A 22271-nucleotide genomic window follows, 5' to 3' on the forward strand; every position below is an offset into this window, starting at 1 on the left:
AACTATATTAAATAAAGTTTCTAAAAACTTGTTCAAATTTCTCAGATGAATTTGGCATAACTAATGGTAGCTATTAGTTTAGCTTTAGCTAAAAGAAGAAGGTTAGAGGGTAATTTGTACCCCACTTCAATAGGCTCAGTGTTCTCAGGAGGAAGCAGGGGTGCCAAGTGAACACATGCAGGTGACGACTCCCTATCATATGACATTCATGCCCACAGTGAATTGATGTAAACTTCTGAGCATACCTGAAATAACTTAAGTCTTTACTGAGGAGCAACATTTATTTCAAACGTTATTAAAAATACAAAAAAATGAGAAATTACAGTTTAGCTAGGCAAAAGAAATTACAAGCAAAAACACAGTGCAGCACAAATAAGAATACATGGGTCAAAAATAGTAAGTAAAGAAAGCACCATTTTTAATGTAACAAAATTTAAAACATTTTTATTTGGAATATCAAGTAAAATGTCAAATTAAAAAAAAAAAAAACTTGCAAGATTTTATTAACACTTTTTTCATTTTTTTCCCCTTTCATACATACACACATATTGTAGTAGGGTAGTAAGGCACAATGTTAAAAGCATTTGGCATTAAGTGGAGGTAAGACAATAAAAAAGACAGAGCTTGATACACTGGAAGCTGAAGCGACATCTCTTTGGTACAGCTGCATGATTTGGAAGAGACACACTATCAATGAAAATGACAATGTTAACTCGACAACACTATGTACAAAAAATATGTAAAAAATGTTATAAATATGTCTAAAAACCACAGACACTATTTACATCTTCACACTGAAGGAAGGTAGGATTATTCAACGTTTCACACTCGGTGGATTATTTTGGGATGTTGAGAAATTGATTGTCACCAAAACAGTTGTTGGAATCCACAAAACAGATTGCTGTGATACTTTCGACATTTGATAGGAAAACTGTATTGCTTGGATGTCAGTTCATTGTCTGTGAGTGCAGTAGGCACAGTGCGATGTTGTGATGACGAGTTTCCAAACTCTCTTTTCTCCCCCAGCCTTCTCTGCTCTCAATCCTTCTTCCTCAGTATGAGATAAATGAGGCCACTGATGAGACTCAGAGGGAACGCCACCCAGGCCAGCACGTAAGAGTAGCCATAGTCTTTGTCACTATCCGGTCTCATCACGGTGTAGATAATCGCTGCGCACATCACAAACACACCTGTGGAAGATTTTATTTTTTCAAAATGAGAGAGAGAAAGATCAGGAGGGTTGCAGATGATGTCATAGCTCAGACTACTTCCTTTCAGGGTGTAACCCCTCTCAGTAATAAAGTCATACTCACTCGCCAAGATCTGGAAGATGGAGGTGAAGAAGAAGCGTCCGCCCTTAAACAGTCTGAACAGCTGATAAGCGAAAGCTAACAGGGAGACGAAGCAGAAGACTACAGCCAGGATCATGAGGGCTTGAACAGCCTGGATCCAATCTAAGAAAAAGGAGCAAGAATAATTTTCAATCTTCATAATCTATAACAACAACAAAAACAGGTTTGTTATTCTGGAATGTGCACAAACCTTCATTGCTGGCCTGTGAACAGTGGTAGCCTTGAGTATCTGAGTGGCAGTTATACCAAAGATCGGTGTGTCCTCGTGCTTCTACAGTCCATTGCTAAAAAAGAACAAAAAAACAAACAAAAAAAGACAAGCAGTCATAAGCACAAACATGTCATTCTTGTTTCAAAAAACTACAACACCAAATTGTCAGACTATAAATCAGCTGCGGCCTTAAATAGAATACTTTGCTTACACTGGATGCTGTAGACACAATGAGGAGAATGAAAACGAGGAGGTGCAAAGCAAGCACTCCCAAAAGAATGCACAGCATATTGGATACAGATCTGGAGAAGCATAAGAAACAGGGGTAAGATAAACATCGATTCATTCAGCAGCTCAGCACAAGGATTTACTCATTTCTACACCAGGGGGAGGCATTTCCTCACTTCTGGATCAACCGCAATGTTTACCTCAATGTGAAAGTGTCCCATTACATTGAAAGGAAAAAGAGAAAAAAGACACTTTTTAAAAGTTTTTTTTCCTTAATGAATAAAGAATACCAAGATAAAACGAATCTAAAAACACTTTATGTCAATTCAAGACGCTGAGTCACATAATTATTTAAATGTGAAAATTACTTAATTACTCAGTCTTATAAACAATGTTTTCATAGTTCCTTCTAGCAAAAATAACTTTATGAGAAAGCTCTGCTTAAAAGGTTTTTATCGACAGTCTGTTTTACGAGCAGTCAAACTCAGCCCACATGCGAGGGAAAATATTCCAGTAAGCGCCGCCGCCATGTGTAAACTTCGTTCCTCTCTGTTTTGTTTTCTCAAGAATGAAAAGTCAAAACTACGACAGGCGAGACACGTAAACCACGGAGATTTGAGCAGACGACATCATTTCTGTATCATTACAGTAAATCCAAAGCGGTTTTGAAGTCCAAGGAAGCCTGATGAAGTGATATAAATGTTTCTTTATGAACATATAAATACGCATACACATACACCAAAGAGAAATAAAAAAAAAAACATAACATACATTTAGTGACTGTAAAAAAAAGTTTCAAAACTTAAATCCAACTTACAAAAGGTAGAGCAGACGTTTTCAGTGAAAAAGGGCGTGTAGAAGAGAAGTGAAGAGTTGGGAAAGAATCGCAGCGCGTCTGCTCCTCTCGCCTCTCTCTCTCTGCAGTTACTATTCCAGATGTGTCTCATGCAGCCCAATCAGTCTGAGAACACCGCCCTGCAGGCCCTGCACGTCACCGGAGGTCTGCTCCTCTCCACACCCCCAACCCCCCCCCTTTTTTTTCTTATTCCCGCGGAATGATATGGGCTGAGCTGAAGTTCGGAGGGCTGTACAGGGTGTCCTGTAGTATTTTGTTTTCTTGCTAAAGTCTTGGAAATGCAAGAGGCGTTGGTCGGTTCAGTATTTTAAAGAGGCGCACTCTGCATTCTGCATGGCTGACACACCTCATAAAGTTGCATGTTGAGTCTTCGTTTTTCTTATCCTTTTATAGCTCATTAGAAAAACTCAAATCCTGTCTCTCATTGTTTTAGCTGTTGACAAACTGTGCGTCTCATTGTGCATTCCCTTTTATTGCACTCATAAAAACAGTTTAACTTGAAACAATAAAACTGGCATAACGCTATGTTTGTATAAATAAACATGGCTTTCAAAAGTCTACAGTCTTCCTATCAGAAAGGTAACTTTTTGTTTCAAAGCTAAGAAACATTAGAGTACAACCAAAAATAGGACAATCCCACCCAAATTCTAACACAACAGCTTTAAAATCGGTCATAGTCACGCTTAATATAGCTTGGCATTTATTAAACAAAATGTCACAATCTTTTTCAGATTATTTTACAATCCAGATAAATCATAATTTAACTGGATGAAATTTGCCTCACAGAAATAACTAGCTTCTGAATTCCTTGAAGTTTGGAAACCTCACAGAGAGCATCAGTTACAGAGCAGGGAGTTGCTCAGACTAGATTGTGTGCTTTAGCAACTATTTTTGTTTTGAACAGCTTTTGCACTAATATTTTTTCGTCAGCGGCACTTACTTGTAGTCTGTCCAAATGCAGCAAAGTTCACAAGAATTCTGTGACTTGCATTTGTTTCCAGAAAATTTAGCAACCATAAAAAGCAAACAAGTGAAAAGGACCAGCACAGTCTGAAATGGCCAGGTTTGACGGTAAAACACTAACTATATATTCTAGCAGCCATCAGCTTGTGGAGCTCTGTATTTTTCCCCAATTATGTAAGGTTGAACTCCTTCTAGGTGGAAATATCCCTCTGTCTGATATTATCTGTGTTCATTTCCATAGCTTTCTTTGAGGGAAGACTTCTTCAGACTGAATGGAAATGTTTAAAAATTCAAAACAAATTACATTGAAACTCACTTATTTTTGTCAATCCTAGTAGTTTCATATAATTGCCATCTCTAAAGTCAGTTCTTAAGAGAACCCATGAAATCAGGTGACCTGCTTTTATGTAGAAAATAGGTTTTTTTTAAGCTCACTTAATTTATTTATTTTGTTGTTATATTCTGCATTGGGGGTTCTCTTGTTACATTTATGTTTCTTTATTAGACTTGAACAGTTGTTTGAAATAAAATGCAGCTCTAGTTATTTACATTATTCAAACACATAAAATGAACTGATCTGTGATTATGGCATTAGGGAATTATCTTACATTTTATAAATCTATCCTAAGGTGACATGAGAACCTACTGCTTTATGACCACAGCTTAGATTTGCTTTTTGCTGTCTACCTCAGACAATGAGCTTAGCTTGGTATGGAGAATGTTTTTAACATAAACTTTTTAGCTAGCTTAGCTTTAGCTAAACAGACTAAAGTCTGATGTAAACTTAAATGTGTGGTCCAGCACAGAATGTTTCTTAGTCTTTTGGCAGTTCTTAGCTTTAACCAAAGTGTAGTATTCATCAGTGGCAAACAGTTCCTGGCCCAGTTAGGCCTTCTCTGCACAAGAGGGCGGTTTCCTGAGTAAACCACCTATTTAACAGTTAGACTGAGGAAAACTGACAGCTCAACCACACAGCCAGTCCACTGATGTTTCTGTACTGATAAGCATAACAAAGTTGCATCAAACCAAAAGCCTAGAGCTTGTCTAATTTTGACGAATATCACACAAACTCACTATCAAGTCAGAAGCCATGAATTGTGGACAAGCCTTGGGAAAAGGAACATTCAAAGAGACAGACTACATGTCTCAGCAAAATGTTTACAGCAACAATAACATTTTGGATGCTCAGCTTGTGACAGACATGGGTATCTGGGGTTAGGTACAAAGTTTGATATGTTCATTTTTCTTGGTGGTTATTTGTGATAATTAGTCTGTCCAGAATTTGTGTATTGACTCTGTTATTGTCTCTTGGTTCATTCTTTCATGTTTAGTTTCATGCTTTATTCCTATGCTCTGTCTCTTGTGTATTTATTTATTTTTCTTAGTTGCTTGTCAGACTTGTTTCATATTTTTGTTCATTTTTGTCTCAGCTTAGACAATTAGTAAGATTAAATTGATATTTGTTCATTTTTATTCATTTGATAATGCATTCACTGTTTGTGGCCTTCTCTATATTAAACACCCTGATTGTTCACCACAGATATTTACTCACACAACAAACCCCGAGAATTCTTTGCTGGAGTATAATATTTGACTGAACCAGTGTCGTCAGTTCAATTATAATCAAATTGTGTAAGCAGAATTTGTCAAAAAAAAGAGAAAATGTTGCAAATGTAGTTTAACTGAACTGAACATTAGATTTGCAAACTACAAATTGAAATACATTTGATACGTACATTTGACCTATCATCTGATAGGCAAAATTATATAGTGCAGCCATAACTGTAATTTACCCTTTAAGATCTTCATATTTTACTTTAAAAAGCTGAGCTGCCCCTATTCTGACTGGTCAGAGATGCATGTCATTCCTTGTTCTGCTCAGATATTGCTTGTTTCAGTGTTGTTGCCTGTGAATGAGCCCTCTAGAGGACTCATGGTATGCATAGAAGGCATGTGCACGAGCGTGTGTGTGTCTGTGAGGCAAGCCCCTTGTTCACTTCTGTGTGAGTATAGAGACGGGAGAGCTTGTCCAGTGCCAAAGGGAGTTACCATAGTGCAATATTTGGATCACACTAAATCGATGGAACTCTCCACACAAACAAGATTTAAGGATGAGTGACCAACACTGCAGGCCACAGCAGGCCAGGTCTCTGAATCCCTCATCTCAGCAGCCTGGCAAGGCAGTAAACCAAAGCAGGATCATAATGACACCAGTGAAAAAAGAATAATCACCCAGTTTGGACTGGGGTGCTCTTGAAACCACCCCAGTCTAAATGTAACTGCAGTCGGAGAAACAAACTCGAGCCTCTCACCCACCGGCCCTTGAAGTTTGTGGCTCGGTCAGGTGGATTCCTGTGGTCTGTTAGTAAACACAGAAAGGAATGAGAGTGTTGGCTGCTGCCCGGGCCGTGGGCTGCCAGGTGAAGCAGTTCTGTGTGTCCTGGCAGAGAAGGAGTTGGGCAAAAAAGCCGAGTCCATTGACACCGTGAGCACTCAGCTGTAACTACTGCTGTTTGTAAAGATCTAATTGAAGCAGTGGTTTGGGAGCTTTGGAGAGGCAGAGCCAACAGCAGCAAGGTGATAAGATGAATATGTCTGATCTAGTGGAAGCAGGTGGGCACAAACTGTACACAGAATCTTCAAAAGGTTGTCATGATCCTTAAAATATAAACCTTCATTGTAATATTTTCTTGAGTGAAATGAATTATGGTGAAAGACCAATACTAAATTGAACATAGTTGTAGACATGAAACAATCGTTAACTTCGGCTCACAAAGTTTAAAACTATAAAGGAGAATGACAAAAAATAAACCTTGTTTCCACATATAATCAAAGAATATCTGTAGGGAATATTAGTTTTGCACTCTTAATTATGGAAACTTCATTTCAGGGTTAGGGTTAGAGCTATTCATAAACATATCAAAATGCAATAATTTGGAGCTTATAACAACGTTTTTTTATACAACTAGCAGATATTTTCCCATGAATATTTCAAACACCTGCTTCAAAAAGACGGTATGAGTCATGACCTCGGCTTTGCCATGTCCTTTGTTACGTAGCTGGTTGCACAATAACCCCCCCAAACCTCCCACTCTAAATAAAAAACACAGCTCTTCTTTCCAAATCTGAGGTTACAAAACAAAAAGGTATAAACAAAGTGAATGGAGCTTGGCTTTGCAGGTGTAATTTAAACCTGGACTTCCTCTTCTACCAAAGGATTGAACGGGGGGAGGGGAGGGTTGTATCTAGTTCTCCAAAACAGCAAGAGATCAAATTAGGACACATACGCTTTTGCTTGTCTGTTTAATTTTTTAATTTTTTTCTCAAAGAAGCTACAGTCTTATTTAAGCATCACTTCGAGCAAAACAGCTGACCAATAGCCAAGCACATAGAGGCATGATAATGTTTCTACTGTTATTGAATGAGAATTGCTAGGGCTCTGCTTAAACATGTTTTACAGTTGAACAATACGTGCAGTTTAAGAGATTCTTCTAATCTGCTTTCAGTTATACTGTATCATGTTACATACCTGATTCTGATCAAGTTCATGCATCTATTTCGGCTTTGATGCAAATTATGTGATGTTTGTGCTGCACAGTTGAGGTTAGGTCGTGTTAAAGTGAATTACCATGGAATGAGTCAGCCTTATTTTAGGTCCGCCTACAGGAGTGGCCAGATTACTCTTTTAGGACGAGCTCATCTACAGCCACACCAAACGTAGGAGGGACAGGGGAGTGAGAAAATCTAGGTTTTGGATGCAGCCAGGACTTGGCTGTATGCAGTGCATTTAGCAGGACAGCCTGGCAGGCAATTTTAAGTTTGAAATTAGATATTTACATGCACTGTATAATGTAATTTATGACTTTTTTACAGTCCAAAATTGAATCAGAATACATTTCTCTCGCTTTAAGTCTGTAACCAATTTTTTATATATATTTGCAAAATACCAGCATAAAACAACAGAAATCTTTTCATTTTTTATTCACCTCCAATTCAGAAGTATAGATTATATTAGTATTTGGTAGAGTTGCCTTTTAAAATGTGACCTGGATCAAAATGTTATGGGTGTCCTTCCACTGGTTAATTTTCAAGGTCTTTTTTCAAATCCTTCTGACATAGTTGACTCAGGTTAGTAGGCCTCCTGGATTGCAAATCTTCAGCTCTGCCCACAATTTTTAAGGGATTTAGAAAAGTGCTTTGTGATGGCCTATCTAAGACATGAAAGCTGTTATCTTGAGTCTACTTCTTAATTAATTTGGAACTGTGTTTAAAATCATTTGTGTTTAAATTCTGATGTCTTTAGATACTGCGTAAAGATTTTCACAGAAAGATGATGTTCTCTTCACCCCGACAACATCACACCACCAACAGTGCTTTTGCTAACTATAATTTGGATTTTTGGGGGTTACATTATATTGCTTTTGGAATAGTTGCTCCTTTCCTCTGACTTTCTTATAAGTGGGCCTTTGTGAAGGCATAACAAAAAACATTTTCATCCCCATTCCTGAAGAGTTTTATGGCTGGACAACACAATGCTGTTTATACTTTCATATAATTGAACAGATGAACACTGCAACTTCAGAATCTGTAAATTGCTCCCTGGGTTAAACGAAGCTTGTCAGTGCACAGATCTCTTCCTGGTATCTTGACTGATTTGTTTTGATATTTCCACGTTGTCACTGAAAGGAGCATTGTGTTTAAAGGTGTGTCTGTGGTTGGCTGAAACCTTCACAATGAATTTAATCAGAAAATTACAACTCCATGATGTTAACTGTCCCAAACTGTTTAAAGGCATAGCAATATGAGTGTATGTTGACTTCTGAAAATATTGGGCAAAATAACCTGCTCTTCTTTTGGCCATTGACAAATAAAAATAACCTTGGTAACTTGTTAAAACATTTAGTCTGATTTAAAGTCGGACAGTGACAATGAAAGGTTATGTCTCCTTTTTTTCAATGTATGTAAATATCTGGATTTATATACGTGTGTGAAGGAGAAAAAATTCCCTTTAAACTAAAGAGTCAGAACCAGAACAGTGGCATTTTGACGTCAGTCAGCTCATTCTACATCTTCATTTCGTTGCAGGTTGAAAAGTACTCAATGAAAATCTGCCCGTAACTGGAATGTCAAAATCCTGCTTGTGTGCAGCCGGGTCTGCGTCAGATGCATGACTCAGTTGGTTTACAGTTCAAACAGAATTCTTCTGCCAGATACTTACTCTTCCTTCTTGGGCATAAGAGTTGGTAGCATTGCAAAGCCCTGTTCTCGGGCCTGAGCTGGTATTTGTGTTTCGTCACTTAGCGACTATCAGATAATGCTGCACAGATCACATAGGAGGAGCTAAGGAGGAATCCCTTAAAACCTGGAGCTAATCTGACAGATTGCAAACATTGCAATTGACTGCTGGAGTGAATTACATTCTGACACAAGGCATAAACATTCACAAGAAAATTATGTTTCTGGAGTCATAAGGACACATCCCACAGCAGGAATGTTATTTTATTTTTATTTTAAATACAGCATTTCTTGTACTTTACAAAAAAAGATGTAGGTCTTCTCACCAGAACAAGACAGGATCACATTAGCTCAATCTTGCCACCCACACTTCTCTCATTTAAAAACATTAAAAGTCCAGAATGAACCATGACTAAACAGAAGAGCTCTATTGGATATGAAATAATTAGATAAAGCAGGCTAAGACTGTGCTAGTCTCCCTTCTGAAATGTGCCTGTCCTTCCCTATGACAAAAAAAGGAAAATAAATCAGAGACATACGTTGTGAAAAAAAAAATCTCTAGATTGTGGCACTTCACTGATCCCAAACATGTGCTAATCATTAGTCTCTGGCTTCCTGTTGAAATCGATGTCACTGGCACAAACATCCCAACAGGCAGGATCATTATACAAACTGTTGCTTAGAATCTGAGAGATACTGTTCTCAAGGGGTTGTAATAAAAATGTATAACTTATGAAAGGAATTAGATGAAAATCACTTTTGTCAAAAAACCCCCCAAAAAAACAAGCCATATCAGACATCTTCCCGGCAAGCTGCTTTTAGTAAAAATATAATATGTTTTAGTTCAACTTGTCATTAAGTTACTTGGAAAACAGCAGCTAAAATTCATTACCGCTCCTAAACAACATACATATTGTTATAAGCATCTTATCAGACTTTTCCAAGGAGTGCATTTGTGCTCCTGCTTGCAGAGACTTTTGGGACATTCCCCTTCTCTAAGTGCCAGAATGGTGTCTGCCAGCAAATACTTTCTTACCTAAATTTTCCAACACCTTTAAGAAGAAAACAAGGTTATTTTAACGAGTATTTAGTGCACTAGCTTAGTGACCTTTTGTTTTCTTTAGAAAGCTTCTCAGCTCAAATGTCACAATAAGGAAGTATAAACACATGAGCTCATTCACTTTCAGGTTTAGGGTGTGTTCAAAAGCTTTAGTGTTGAAGAAAATCACTGATAACTCAGAGCAATTCTGAAGATTTTCACAGATGGTCACACTTTGCTGACTTAGTTGAGTCGCGTGTAAAAGCTGAGCTGATAATAAAAATTCAGGTTAAGAGCGAAGGGTTAGGAGTACAATCTTCTCTCAGTATGCTGCCAAGCAAACTTTCACTTTTATCACTGCCGAGATCAGACAATGTTGAAGTCATGAATCATCTGGGATTTGATGTGCGCTGGAATCCACAATGCCTCCAGGATTTTGGGTGCTTTTCAAATTTCCTCAAGAAGAATATATCAGATCACATGCTAGGAAATGTGGTGATACAAATGCACATGTAATGACTGGCCTAGTGAGTGTACAGCGGCCTGGCCAAAGGAAACTGTGGCCTTCTACGAAGTCCAGCCTGACGCAGAGATGTGTGTTTTCGTCTGTCGGCGTCAGTTTGGACCACAGCCGAGAGCAGTCAGCAACATCAAATCTGTGCCAAACCCACTGACAGTTCCTCTCTGTGTTGGAGAGAAGTAGGAACTGAGGATGGACCGATAAACTCTTTACATGGACATAGAAAAGCTCTGGAAGTAATTTGGCTTGAAAGCACTGACTGATTCCGAGCCAAATAATACTGTTACTGCACCGACTTCCCTCCCCTCACCACAGCCTTAACCCTGTTGCTGAACGTTGAACTCATCAAGAAAGATGAACTAATTATGTTTGCATTCATTTTGTTAGGCATGCAGGCTGAGTGTGTACGGGGATCACAAGTTGGACATGTAGGGCCTGGTGTTCATTGGACTGAAACATCACCTGAAACTGTGCGTAAACATTCAAAAAATCCATAAAGGAGTATTGCTTTAACCGACAATCTCTGTAATCCTGTGGTTCATATGAGTGGTTCAAAGTACATAACCTCAGCAAATATTTTACATATTACTATGAATCTCATCTCTGAAACCTCTTAAAATTATTTTCATGATTTGTGAATTTTTTTTTTTTTACATGAAGCAGATTCTGTCATGAGATGGTGGTGTATGGTGGTGAGGAAAACGCAGCAGGCTCAGGATGAGATGAGATATGGTGGTTTAATGAACAAAATAAATCCAAAACAGTCCAAAAACACAGGCAGCACGACTGAGCGGAAGCCAGGGCTCAACTCCGGTAGCAACTGGTTTTACAACTGGACACACGAAGGACTGAGCGCACATTAGACGAGGACCCGACAAAGATACAGACACACAGGTGACACTAAATACACAAGAGGTAATCAGGGAATGAGAAACACCTGGGGACTAATCAAAGGGAGACAGGACAACACGGATACACAGATACACAGGAAACTCAAAATAAACACACAGAAAAACACAGATCCTGACAGATTCATATAGAATTTTAGCCAAGTTAACAGCTATGCTACAAGTACTTATGTATCCTTGTTGTTTTACAATAATTTTCTATTTTAGGGCTCAACATAGGTGTCATTTTTCACTGAAAATCACAAGACGTAACAGTTAACAGCTCTTAATGCTGCTGGTAATTATAATTTTCTGTAGAGCTTGGTTAAATAAGGTTCCAGACACTGATTAAATTACTCAACCTTACAGATCTCTAAGGAGAACTACTAGAAGGCTCACAAGTTTAGCACACCGGACAATAACTGGCACTCGTGATAAAGAAGAATTATTATGCAATAATAAATACATAAGTTATTTATTTATTGCAGAAACACACTTCAATTTTAGTGCATGTTTTGGTGAGAGAAAACAAAAAACAGAAGTTCCAAGAATTTTTTTTTTACAAGAGGCCACCACCAGCGCTAACCTTTAACATTCCTATGAAATACATAAGCCTGAAGAATTTTTGCTATTTAAGCTTTATCTTTTTAAAATTTATCACTGTGTAAAAATGTCTTAACTGTAGTCTGTAATGTTTTTCTTGCTTTGTGTTGTAAATTCGACCTAATACAGAGGCCCATCTGTTGTATCCCGCTTTAAATTTAGAAATACAAGAGAACATGGCATTAAAGGAAATGTGTGAGTGAGAAATTTAATATAAGAAAGTTGCTACAGGCCTAAACTTGTGACTATCTACACTCACAGGAATACATAAAATGTAAACCAACTGGTACATACCAAGTACACTTGCCTCATGCTTACGAAGAGAGCAGCTGCAATTACTGCTTCTAACACTAGCACTAAAAATAGTCACATGGTTTATTTTTTGTGGCTCTGCATTTAGTGGTTTTACAATCTGACTGTGATGGCTACAAGGCTATGAAAAGTATTTGCAATCAGATTTCTACTGTTTTTCGCTTGCTTTTCTTTTTTTTACTTGAATTAAAAAAATGTCATTACACAGTTTTAAAATTTTAAATAGTCATTACCTGGATAAACAAAAAAGGCTGATGTGATATGAGGATTTCATTTATAAAAGGACAAACGCGATGAGAAACAACCTGAACCTAATTGGAAAAAAACATAACCCTAAATGTAGCAGATAATTTACCACACCTGACAGCAACAATTGCCCTTAAACATTTGTGATAACTGCAGTTGGTATTTCACATCCTTGTGGATGAAGAAGCTGTCAGAGGAAAAGGGGCTGTAGATGGAAATTTCCCCCTCTCTTCCTTGAGTAACTGCTACAATTCAGCAGCAATGGACAATTTTTGAGGATGAATGGACAGTTTTAGATTGTGCTACACCATCTCAATCAAATGTATACCCAGAACTTGACTTGACCATGGGCAGCAGCAAGTCTTCAAGGTCCCAAAGCAGCAAAGCAGCCCCAAACCAAAAAACCTACCACCACCGTGTCTCACTGTTGGTGTGAGGTTCTCTTTCTGAAATGCTGGGTTGGTTTTACATCAGATATGACAAGGCATACATTTTTCAAAAAGTTCAAGTTCCTCTCTTTATAGGCAAAGAACTGTAAATCAGTTTTACATAGCTGAGTCTTTAAGGAGAGTGTTCCTAGGTTCAAAATCTTGGCTGCAAAGACATTAAAAAGCCTGGCTAGATTGGAAATAATGTACCCTGTGTTGTCAGTGCAAGCAGTGCATAAAACACCAGCAACAAAAACAGTTTCCCACAAATGCTAAAACTTCATCAAAGGGTAAGCTGGGGTAAGAATCACACCGCGGTCCATGTCATTTGATTGTAGGGCAATCTCTGTAAAATATAGAGCATAAACAACCCAGCAGTCCCAGCTTATCATAAAATGTGTCCAAATGCTCCATGAAGCACAGATCTCTCAGATTAACACTTTGACCTTCCCAGAGGGAAACTAAAAAAAATGCCCTCATGTAGCTGCGTAGTTTTGCGTATGGGAAGGCAAGAACGGCTTGATGTATATTGCCCCCAGCTTTTTCTTCTACACTTCTGTCAGGAACCCACCCACTCCCCTCCCAGCTCAACATCGCTTTCAATCCAAAGTGATGAGAGTCGAAGGGATATATTGTTATGCTTTACACATTCCAGATGAGACATTAGCCTGCCCCCTCCCACACACACACACACACACACACACCCATATGAGAGTTTCAAAACATGTGTTCTGCTAAGTCTCTTTATGTGATGGATTTCACTATTTCATGATCCAAAGAAGAAGGGCGTTGTCAGGAACACCAAGCAAAAGCAAGATTATCGTGTATGTCATTTTTTTCCCCATTAGTTCAATTGAAATTTGAAAAATAACCTGAAATTGTTGTGACCTTGTCATTGTTTTACTTTTTATAACACATACTTGGCCATATGGAACAGACTAGCATAGCAGCTTGGTCTGAACTCGCCGCTTTTTCATAGTTTTAGGGGGGATGGGACGGAAAGACTTAATTGAAAACATGGGCTGTTTTTATATTTTTTTCCATTATAAAGTTACCCCTTCAAAACAATTACCTGCTTTCTCATTATACAGAGACTTTCGAGTTCAGCTTCAAAGTCTTTGTAAATGTTTAGCTGCTGAAATGTGCACCATGTGCATCTTTTTGATAACTAATGGATTTAGTAAATAGCTGTAGTACTAACACACTTTCCCTCTTCAAATGTAATGGCTAAGAGCTGCAGATTTGTGGAAAAGTGGCAAACAAACAACACCGTCTCCCTCGCTTTCTCAGTTTCTCACAGACAAAACTGTGATGCATCTGACGGGACGAAATGCCACTTTGGGGATGTTGGGGTTTTCCGAGGAGAATATTGAATTCTCCGAGGTCACGGGTGGGTTCGTAGATCTCCAGGCAGCGAAAACGACACACATGGTTTGCAGGAGAAAGGAGAAGGAAGGAGGAGAAACGAGAAGGAAGGCGGAGGCCGTGTTTTTTTGTATAGTACTGACAATTACCCGAGAAACTGTGGTGAGTTGTTGCACAATGGATGACTGGAAAGTTCATGGAAGAATGGAAACTCTGGGATGACGGCAGTGCTGTCTCACCGCTGTGGCCAATTATTCCTGTGAATATTAACCCTCTTTCAGTTTCATTGTTGAGACTTTAGCTTTTGTTATCTAAGAAACAATGACTAACAAAGCAAAACAAATAAATAAATAAAAATAAAGGAGGTCAAGATCAGGAAAATTTGCCCATATTTTCATGTTTGAAGACCTTGGTGTTTATTTACTCCCTCTCCTTCATAGAGAACAAATAGGGCAAGCTGCAGACTGCAGGCAGCTGGAGCACACACAGCCCCTGGTCACACCCAAGGCATCCCAGGCATGCAAGGCCAAGTAGTCACAGTGGCCTCCAAATATCACCAAGTCTCTGTTGGTGACTCGCTACTAATGTCTGTGCATGTGTATAAGAAAGGGCCGGTGTTTGATAGAGTGGTGAGAACCAGCGCTTTGAATATGCCACATGTTGCTAAAGACGGGCTCAGTAAACGCTTAGACTGATGGAGCTCTATAACAGTGAGCCAAGTGTCTTCTCTCTCCCCACAGCTATATCCTCCCAAACCCAGGGGCCAGCAGCGCTGTGACCTCCTTCTGCTTCCACCCCGTATACTCCTCCTCCAACACTTCCTGGCCCCAAAAACTCCAAAACAGCTGGAGCCTGGAGCAGGAGAACAGTAAAAAGAGGCATTTGGATGATTACTTAGCCATTCACTCCCTATTTTTTTCCATTCCGCTCTGATTTATGTGTTGTCCAACTTCTCTTTTGCTCAGCAAGTCAGTCAAGCACCATGTAAACATTCCTCAGTAGAACATGAGTTCAACTCCCATGAAGTCTTAGGTTTCTTTTTTTTATGTCAACATGACTTTTTAAAGTATGAATGAAGCAGCTTAAACAACTCTCTTTGAACATCTCAGAGAGCTGACTGTCAGTCACTGGAAACAGCTACAGATGGAGAGGGTGGAGATGGTGGGAGGGAGGAGGCTTGCAAGACTTTTCTACATGAGGTATTCTACGGGAAAGGGAGTTCTGTGCTACAGGAGATCCAGGAGATGTGCTCATGCTCAGCTGCATTTTTTGAGCCGACACGCCTTTACATCACATGCAAAGCATTTTGTGTACTTCCCCCCCCCCCCGCCTCTCAAACAGTGTGGGTTTAATTCTCATGCTGAAATCCACCCAGAAACAAAACAGCTGGCAGATGTGTATTTCTCTAAACTGCCTCCAAGATCAAAAGCTTGTTTTAGTCCAAAATTTGAGCAAACAATTATATTCTTAGCATGTGTGCCTGCAAAAAGGTGTCTGTATTTACCACTGCATTTATGTGATTACATGAATAAGATGGGGCATGAGCCAGGGATTTTAAATGCAAAATATGTTTTAGTGAGTAGATACAGTTAGAAATTTGAGTGCACTCATTAAAGACATGAATTGGGGTATTTTAAGTTTTTATACCCCAATTATAAAAAACCCAGTTTTTATACAATTATTTTCAGTGGAATGATTAAACACCAAACAATGCATTACAGTATATAAATATACACATTCATTAATGTCCCTTGGCAAGTTGCAAGAGCAAATCATCTGGCTTTAGCCTGAATTCTAGCTGAATATTTGGTTGGTTAGGCAGAAAGTAAAGCTATTTTGAATAGTTGGTTTGTTAGAATGGACACAACTTTTAACCAAAGTCCATGCATCATCAATAGAGATTAGTAAGTGGCTTGGGAATGGGTATTCTGAAATCTTACATTTTGTTTGCTTGTTTTTAATAGTCCAGCACCAGTTTTGATGTGTGTGGGATCATTTCTTAGTCATAACATCCAAAGATGTTCATATTCAATAAATTACAACATGCGTTCAAATGAGGCCCATTAGTCAGATTTAAAGTACCTTTTTAAAATAAGAACCTCTGACTGGGCATTAGACATTCTTTTCATTAAGTCCACATTTTTCCATTGAATACATTTTTTTAAACATCGGATGTAATTTTCTAATTTTGAATGTTATGTTTTCATTACCTGTAAGTGGAAATTACCATATCTAACAGAAATAAAGGCTTTCAGTTATCCATCTCTGTGTAATTAATCAATATAATTTGTTTCACTTAGTGATTAGGTTTGTGAAGTAAATTAGCTTCAGGAACTTAAGCTAATTTTCTCAGTAATATTTTCAACAATATTACAGAGAAAATTGGGATATTCTCAGTAATATTCTAAGTTATTGAATGGGTCTATATATTCATGTTTCAACTGTCTAGCTGTGTAGCTGATGTAACGTTAAATTGAAACTGAATTAGAAGCATATTCCTATATATACTACTTCATTCTATTTTTGCAATACATCAGCGTATTATTTAACCAACCATCTGCTTGATAGTTGTTATGGTGTTTCTCTAAAGTTGGAAAACCTCCACCTTGACTTTGACGCTTATTGGGTCAGAGAAAATCATCGGAAAGTTCAAGCAGTACAATGACCAGCACTTCACACGTTGCTTTTCTCTACAAAATGTATAAATCCATAATGTATTACTCATGTATAAAAATGTGTAAATCTGGTTTGAGTCAATCAAATAAATACAGAAATTTAAATAAACACAGTACAAGTCAACTCAGCCCAGTAGACACACACGAAATATGCAACACATCTGTTTCATTCTGATTGGCTGTGTAGACTCGAAGGAGGAGAGCCAAAGGCTGGGCAGCGGGACAACGATTAGAGCCAGCACCGGACGGACTTTTCCCCCTTTTCTTTCCAGCTCAGCCCAGAGGGAACAGTGACCAGAGGGAGTAAAGCATAGACTGGATGACGGAGTTGTTTAATTGAGGAGCAACACCCATGTTTTAAAGTCATCTCTCCACACAGATCTCTGGGATTCTTCACCCTGTTGTGTTGTTTTCTGTCTCTGTACACACCCTGATTTATGGCACACTTGAGATTTGGGGGAGAGTGAAATAAACCTTCAAGCTGTTGCAGTTCTTTCCACTGGTGACAGAGCTTGTGCATCGGCTCCGATGAAAACGGGAAGGTGACAGTCTGTAATGGAAAGTCAGTCTGAGCAGCTGTGACCGGGCTGATATTAGCAGCTATGAAATCACAGGGTTTAATGAATTCAAATGGGGGATGCGGGGTGTTTCATAAATGTGAAAGCCATTATGGCCTGAAAAATGACTTGAATTTGGGAATTTAAATTTCTTTAAACATAGAGGTGAACTCCAAAGCTGTCATGCATAAAAAAAGAAACTGTTTAAAAGTCTGTTCACTGGACTTTAATTTTTAAGCATAAAGGAGGTGTAAAAGCTGAATTTCGCTGGATGAGACAAAGATATTCAGAAAGTATTGAAAGCATGCAAGTATGCGAGACACTTATTTCAACCGTAGAAGAGAAGAATTGTAATGTGCTGCACAAAAGCAGCCACATTATCAGTCTCAAAGTCTGTCCCTCATCTCTTTCCTAAGTTTGCTGCATTGGTATTACTCATTATGTCAGCCAGACGTGAAGAAAGATAAAATTAAAGAGGGAACTATAAGGTCAAAGTTCAAATCTGGCCTTTGGGAAGTGACCTCTTCTGATCTTTTACTGCCATATTTGCCCCACAGTGGACATGCAGTGTCTGCTCAAACAAAGTCTTCATTGTAAGGCTGTGCAGCCGTTGTGCTGATGGCTCCATGTCCATGTTGCTGTGAGATCAACATCTGAAGCCCATTTTATCAATCAAGGGCTTGATAAATGGAGCATTCAAAACAGTAAACTATGTTCACAGTTGAATGGTTAACATGTTTTTACAGGTGAGGGAATTCACAAGTTAGGCAGTCAGTGTTGGAAAATGGACATCGTGTCACCATTTTCCTCAAGTTCATGAACACGGGTCTAAACTCTAGAAATGTTAGCATGAAGATAGCTTTTTGTCAGGCAGTCATGGTCTAGCCTTGGAAAGGAAACAGCATCTGGCGGAGACAAGTGGGATGAGAGCAACAGAGGCCCCTTTCCCAACCACTGTGGTCAGGCCTGAGTGCAGGCCAGGCTGTACCTCCTAGTGTCCCAAACAGCTGCAGGGCCGTTAGCAGAGCGAGCCTGAGTTAGTGTCAGCCTGTACAACAGAATGTAAAACAAGCAAATTGTAATTTGCCTGAGTAAAGTTGACTTTACAGGGTCACATTTGACTCTCTGACAGGTAGAAAATGACACCACTACTGCTAGAACCGTTGACCTGGACAAAGGAAACACATAAAGTTTGTCCTTCATGTACATTGGTAAATCTGGTAGTCTTAAAGTAAATTCTGGTTTTTTTGTTTGTATTTTAATCTTACCCCAAATATTTTGGTAAAATCTAGCTACTAATCTAACTGAATTTAGAAATGAGGAAAATATACTAACAAATGTTATTTCTAACAGAAACATAAGTCTCAAACTAGCAGACAGCCCAGAAGTTAATGCTTTTGGCATCCCTTTTCCCAATATAAAAACATGTTTTTCAGTTCACCCTTCAGGTGTTCTGTAGGATTTAGGTCTGGGTACTGATGATGACAGTTAACTTGGATTTGATGAACCATTTCAGAGTTTATTTTCTCATATGTTATGGATCATTATTCTACTGCAAGGCTCACTAATCACCAATTTTCAGTTTGGCAGAGGCCAGCAGATTTTGATGTGAAGTCTCCTGGTTTAGATACTGTGCAGTCTAACAATATTATTTGGGTTTTCAGAAGAGAAGCAGACTCAGCATCACAGATCCTTCAACTTCTACAGCAGCAGACCTGAGGTGCTTTCCACAAATTTATATTTGTTGCTAGAAAAACTCACATTCTTGGTTGTAAAGTTCCAGCTGGATTTAGACAGCTGTATATGTGAAAAGGGTTTAGCTCTTTTTCACCTCCCTACTCGTCATCCCATGTGGTTCCTCATCCAGCCTGGTGTGTCAGTATCAGCTGGCTTTAAGAAAAACAAACTGTTGCTCTAACTTGATACAGGCAGGTCTAAGTGAGTAATGTTTTCTTGTGTCCTATCTTGAAAAGGAGCTAAGAGAAATAGTTTTCAGTGTCACATCATACCCACCCCCCAGTCAAACACAAAGCTATTGATTATAAATTGAAGTGGAATTGTGCAAAAATGAGACACTGGTGAATTTATTTAATGTTTTGGGATTTCTTTTAAAGATTCTAAAGCACATCTTCAGGAGGGGTGCCAGTCTATATGGAGTGTACTTTTTATGTATTACTAGAGCAAATTTTTATTCATAAGAAAGAAAATAGATATTCACGGAACGCCCAGTTGCATTCAGGCGAGTTTAAAGCAGTTTTAGACAATGTTCCGGCATTAGACGGAAAAACACATTTTATACAGCAGAACTGAGACCAGTCCAAGGAGGTTATGATGCAGCCTCCACTTTTATGAAGGAAACTTTTGGTTGCACAGTGACTGAGAGGGAAAAGAAGTGAGACACAAGCTGCTTCCTTTGGAATTACTTTTCCATATGACAAAGCCATAACCCATATTCTGACATTTCTGTGAGGAAAAAAAAAGTCTCTGTGTGGGAAGACCCTCAAATGCGTGCAGGCTGGTCTAATTTTTAACAAAACTCGACCAGTTTTTAACAATTTTAACAAAATTAGACCAGTGTGGACCCAAAACACTTTAGGGCCAGGATGACAGAGAAGTTTTCTATCCTCCCTGATCCTACTCCCGCCCATTGCAAATGAGTGTGTGTGGTCTCCTCCTGCCGGTCCTGCATTTTCTGGTTTAAGGGTCAATAGGTCAATCCTGGGTACTGGAATGTTTATGTTTTTGCTGCTCCTGTTCACAGCAGTATCCATAGTGCTGTCTTTCTCTCCTCAAAGAACAAGTAAGACCTAGACAATACTGGTATGCAATCATAAAAGGCCTTTATTTTTGTACTATTGAAACATCAATGTACTTGTCATAAACTATAAAATGAAATGTGTTCAGCACTTAAAAAATACTGTTCTGTCATGCACCTCATCTTGGTGCGGTTTAGATTCTAAACATACTTTAGAAGAGAGCCTCGTCATATAAACACAGCATCCCCTGTTGGTTAATAAGCATATATCTGGTCTCGTTTTTAATGATTATGAGAAAGGATGTCTGGACAGGATCCAGTTTTATCATTCCCACCAACCATCGCAACTACACACTCCAGTTGCATGGCAGCAAGCAGCTCCCCATACTGTGAACTTGCCACACCCACTCCCCACCCACTCCCCACCCCCCTCTTGTGCACAACTGCATTAGAGAAATGGCTGTTTGTTCATGACCCATAAAACCCAGTTGCGAAATGCGGCTGCAAAAATAAAATAAATTACTGTAGCTGCTCGGGGAGGGGCCTGTATATATTTTTTGAGGGACTCTCGCGCTAATGTGCGGGGGGGGGGGGGGGGGAGGGGGGGAGGGAGGGGTTGAGTGGGAGGGAGAAAAGGAGCAAAGCCAAAGGGCGGTTTATGAACAATTTTGTATTCCGTTCCTTTCCACCCCATCCCCCATTTTTTTCCCTATTTTTTTTACTTCCCCTCTCCCCTAGTCTGTTTTAACCGTCCCCCACCTTCTCTTCCTCAGCCCCCCTCCACCAGCAGGTTGTTTAATACTTTCCAGATTTCAGCATGCCTTCAGCCTCCTGGAAGAGTTGCAAGTCTGCTGATGGAATTTGGCAGAGAAAAGGTTGCGGGTCCAGACTGGGGCTCCTGACACTGTAAAACCAAAAGAAGCCGAGCGCCTCCCGTTGGTGGCTCCTTTAAGGAAAAAAACAAAACAAAAAGAAAACTTTTTTTTTCTTAGGTAAGCTAAGAACCAAGGGGAAATGACATCTGACAACCTCAGAAACAGGACGAGACTGTATTTGAGCGGGAAAAACAGCTGCAAGGCAAGACTCGAGTTACAATAGGGGTCTGAATGGGGGAGGGAGACGAGTTGAGCCACCTGAACAAATCGGGCGTCTCCGCTGTCTTGTAAAAATGTGTGGGACAACTAGAGTAGTTGTTTTTCACAGCTTCTCTAATCCTGCAAATAAACCTCTTTGGAAACCCTGAATGAAGCCTCACAATTGTAAATAAAATATAATGGTTCTAAACTTGATAGAATAAAACAAAAATGTATTTCAAAGAAGTAAGATAACAAAGAAGTTGTTAATGGTTTCATTTAGACATCTAAATGCAAGTCAGGGTTAAACGGACACGCCCATTAGCAAATGAAAAATTTTAATAACCACTAGATGGCAGTAAATGACTGAGCTTCAATTAGATCAGCAGCAGAGGAGAATATATAAAGCAGTTGAACGGATTATTAAAAATAAGATTTTCGATATCGAATTAAAAAAAAAGCCTTTTTAAGATTTAGTTTTATCACAATTTTTCTTTAATCAGTCTTCTATAGAAAAATCACGTACAGTCAGATCAATACCTCCACCGGTTTGTATTGACCATAACCAATCAATTTAAATTGCTTGTTTCACCACAAGTGTAAGAATAATGACTTTTTTCCAGCCCTCTGGCAGGTTAGACTGTGAAATATTGGGACTATGACAAACAGAGTTAAAAGAGACTAAAATACCACAGAGGTGAGGATGAGAGAATGAATCACCAATTCACAAAATAATAAAGCGGTGTTTCAGGGAGCAGCACTTGAGCTGTTAACAAAACAGTTAACTGAATGGCACTGAACTTCAACTGAGCTGCCAGAGGCTCGCTTGTCCGTGAAAAAAGCGAAGGATGGTCAAGAAAATCAAAAGTGACAAAACTGTTTGGAGTCCATGATGATGAGCTGGATGCTGGCGAGAACTGAACGTTATGGTGATCCATCTTCCAATCAGTTGTGTGAGAGGCATTA

General features: G+C 39.0%; 1 protein-coding gene across 1 annotated transcript; it reads right to left on the reverse strand.

The window, feature by feature from the left end:
• Positions 1-267: 267 nt before the first annotated feature.
• LOC102227005 (peripheral myelin protein 22-like) lies at positions 268-2737 on the reverse strand. The gene is made up of 5 exons (XM_005801468.2): positions 2609-2737; positions 1775-1865; positions 1543-1636; positions 1314-1454; positions 268-1190 (listed from the first exon to the last, which is right to left on the reverse strand). The coding sequence occupies exons 2-5, from the start codon at positions 1850-1852 to the stop codon at positions 1039-1041; spliced, it is 465 nt and encodes a 154-aa protein (XP_005801525.1). The 5' UTR covers positions 1853-1865; positions 2609-2737; the 3' UTR covers positions 268-1038.
• Between the last annotated feature and the right edge of the window lie 19534 nt (positions 2738-22271).

The sequence above is a fragment of the Xiphophorus maculatus genome, chromosome 16 (assembly GCF_002775205.1).
Source record: "Xiphophorus maculatus strain JP 163 A chromosome 16, X_maculatus-5.0-male, whole genome shotgun sequence".
In the NCBI taxonomy this organism is placed as follows: domain Eukaryota; kingdom Metazoa; phylum Chordata; class Actinopteri; order Cyprinodontiformes; family Poeciliidae; genus Xiphophorus; species Xiphophorus maculatus.

Coding starts and splice junctions, on each gene's coding strand:
- LOC102227005 (XM_005801468.2), bottom strand. CDS start 1,852: ATGCTGTGCATTCTTTTGGGAGTGCTTGCTTTGCACCTCCTCGTTTTC. Junction 1,637..1,774: donor TTGTGTCTACAGCATCCAGT/GTAAGCAAAGTA, acceptor GTTCTTTTTTAG/CAATGGACTGTAGAAGCACG. Junction 1,191..1,313: donor CATCTTCCAGATCTTGGCGA/GTGAGTATGACT, acceptor AATCTTCCACAG/GTGTGTTTGTGATGTGCGCA.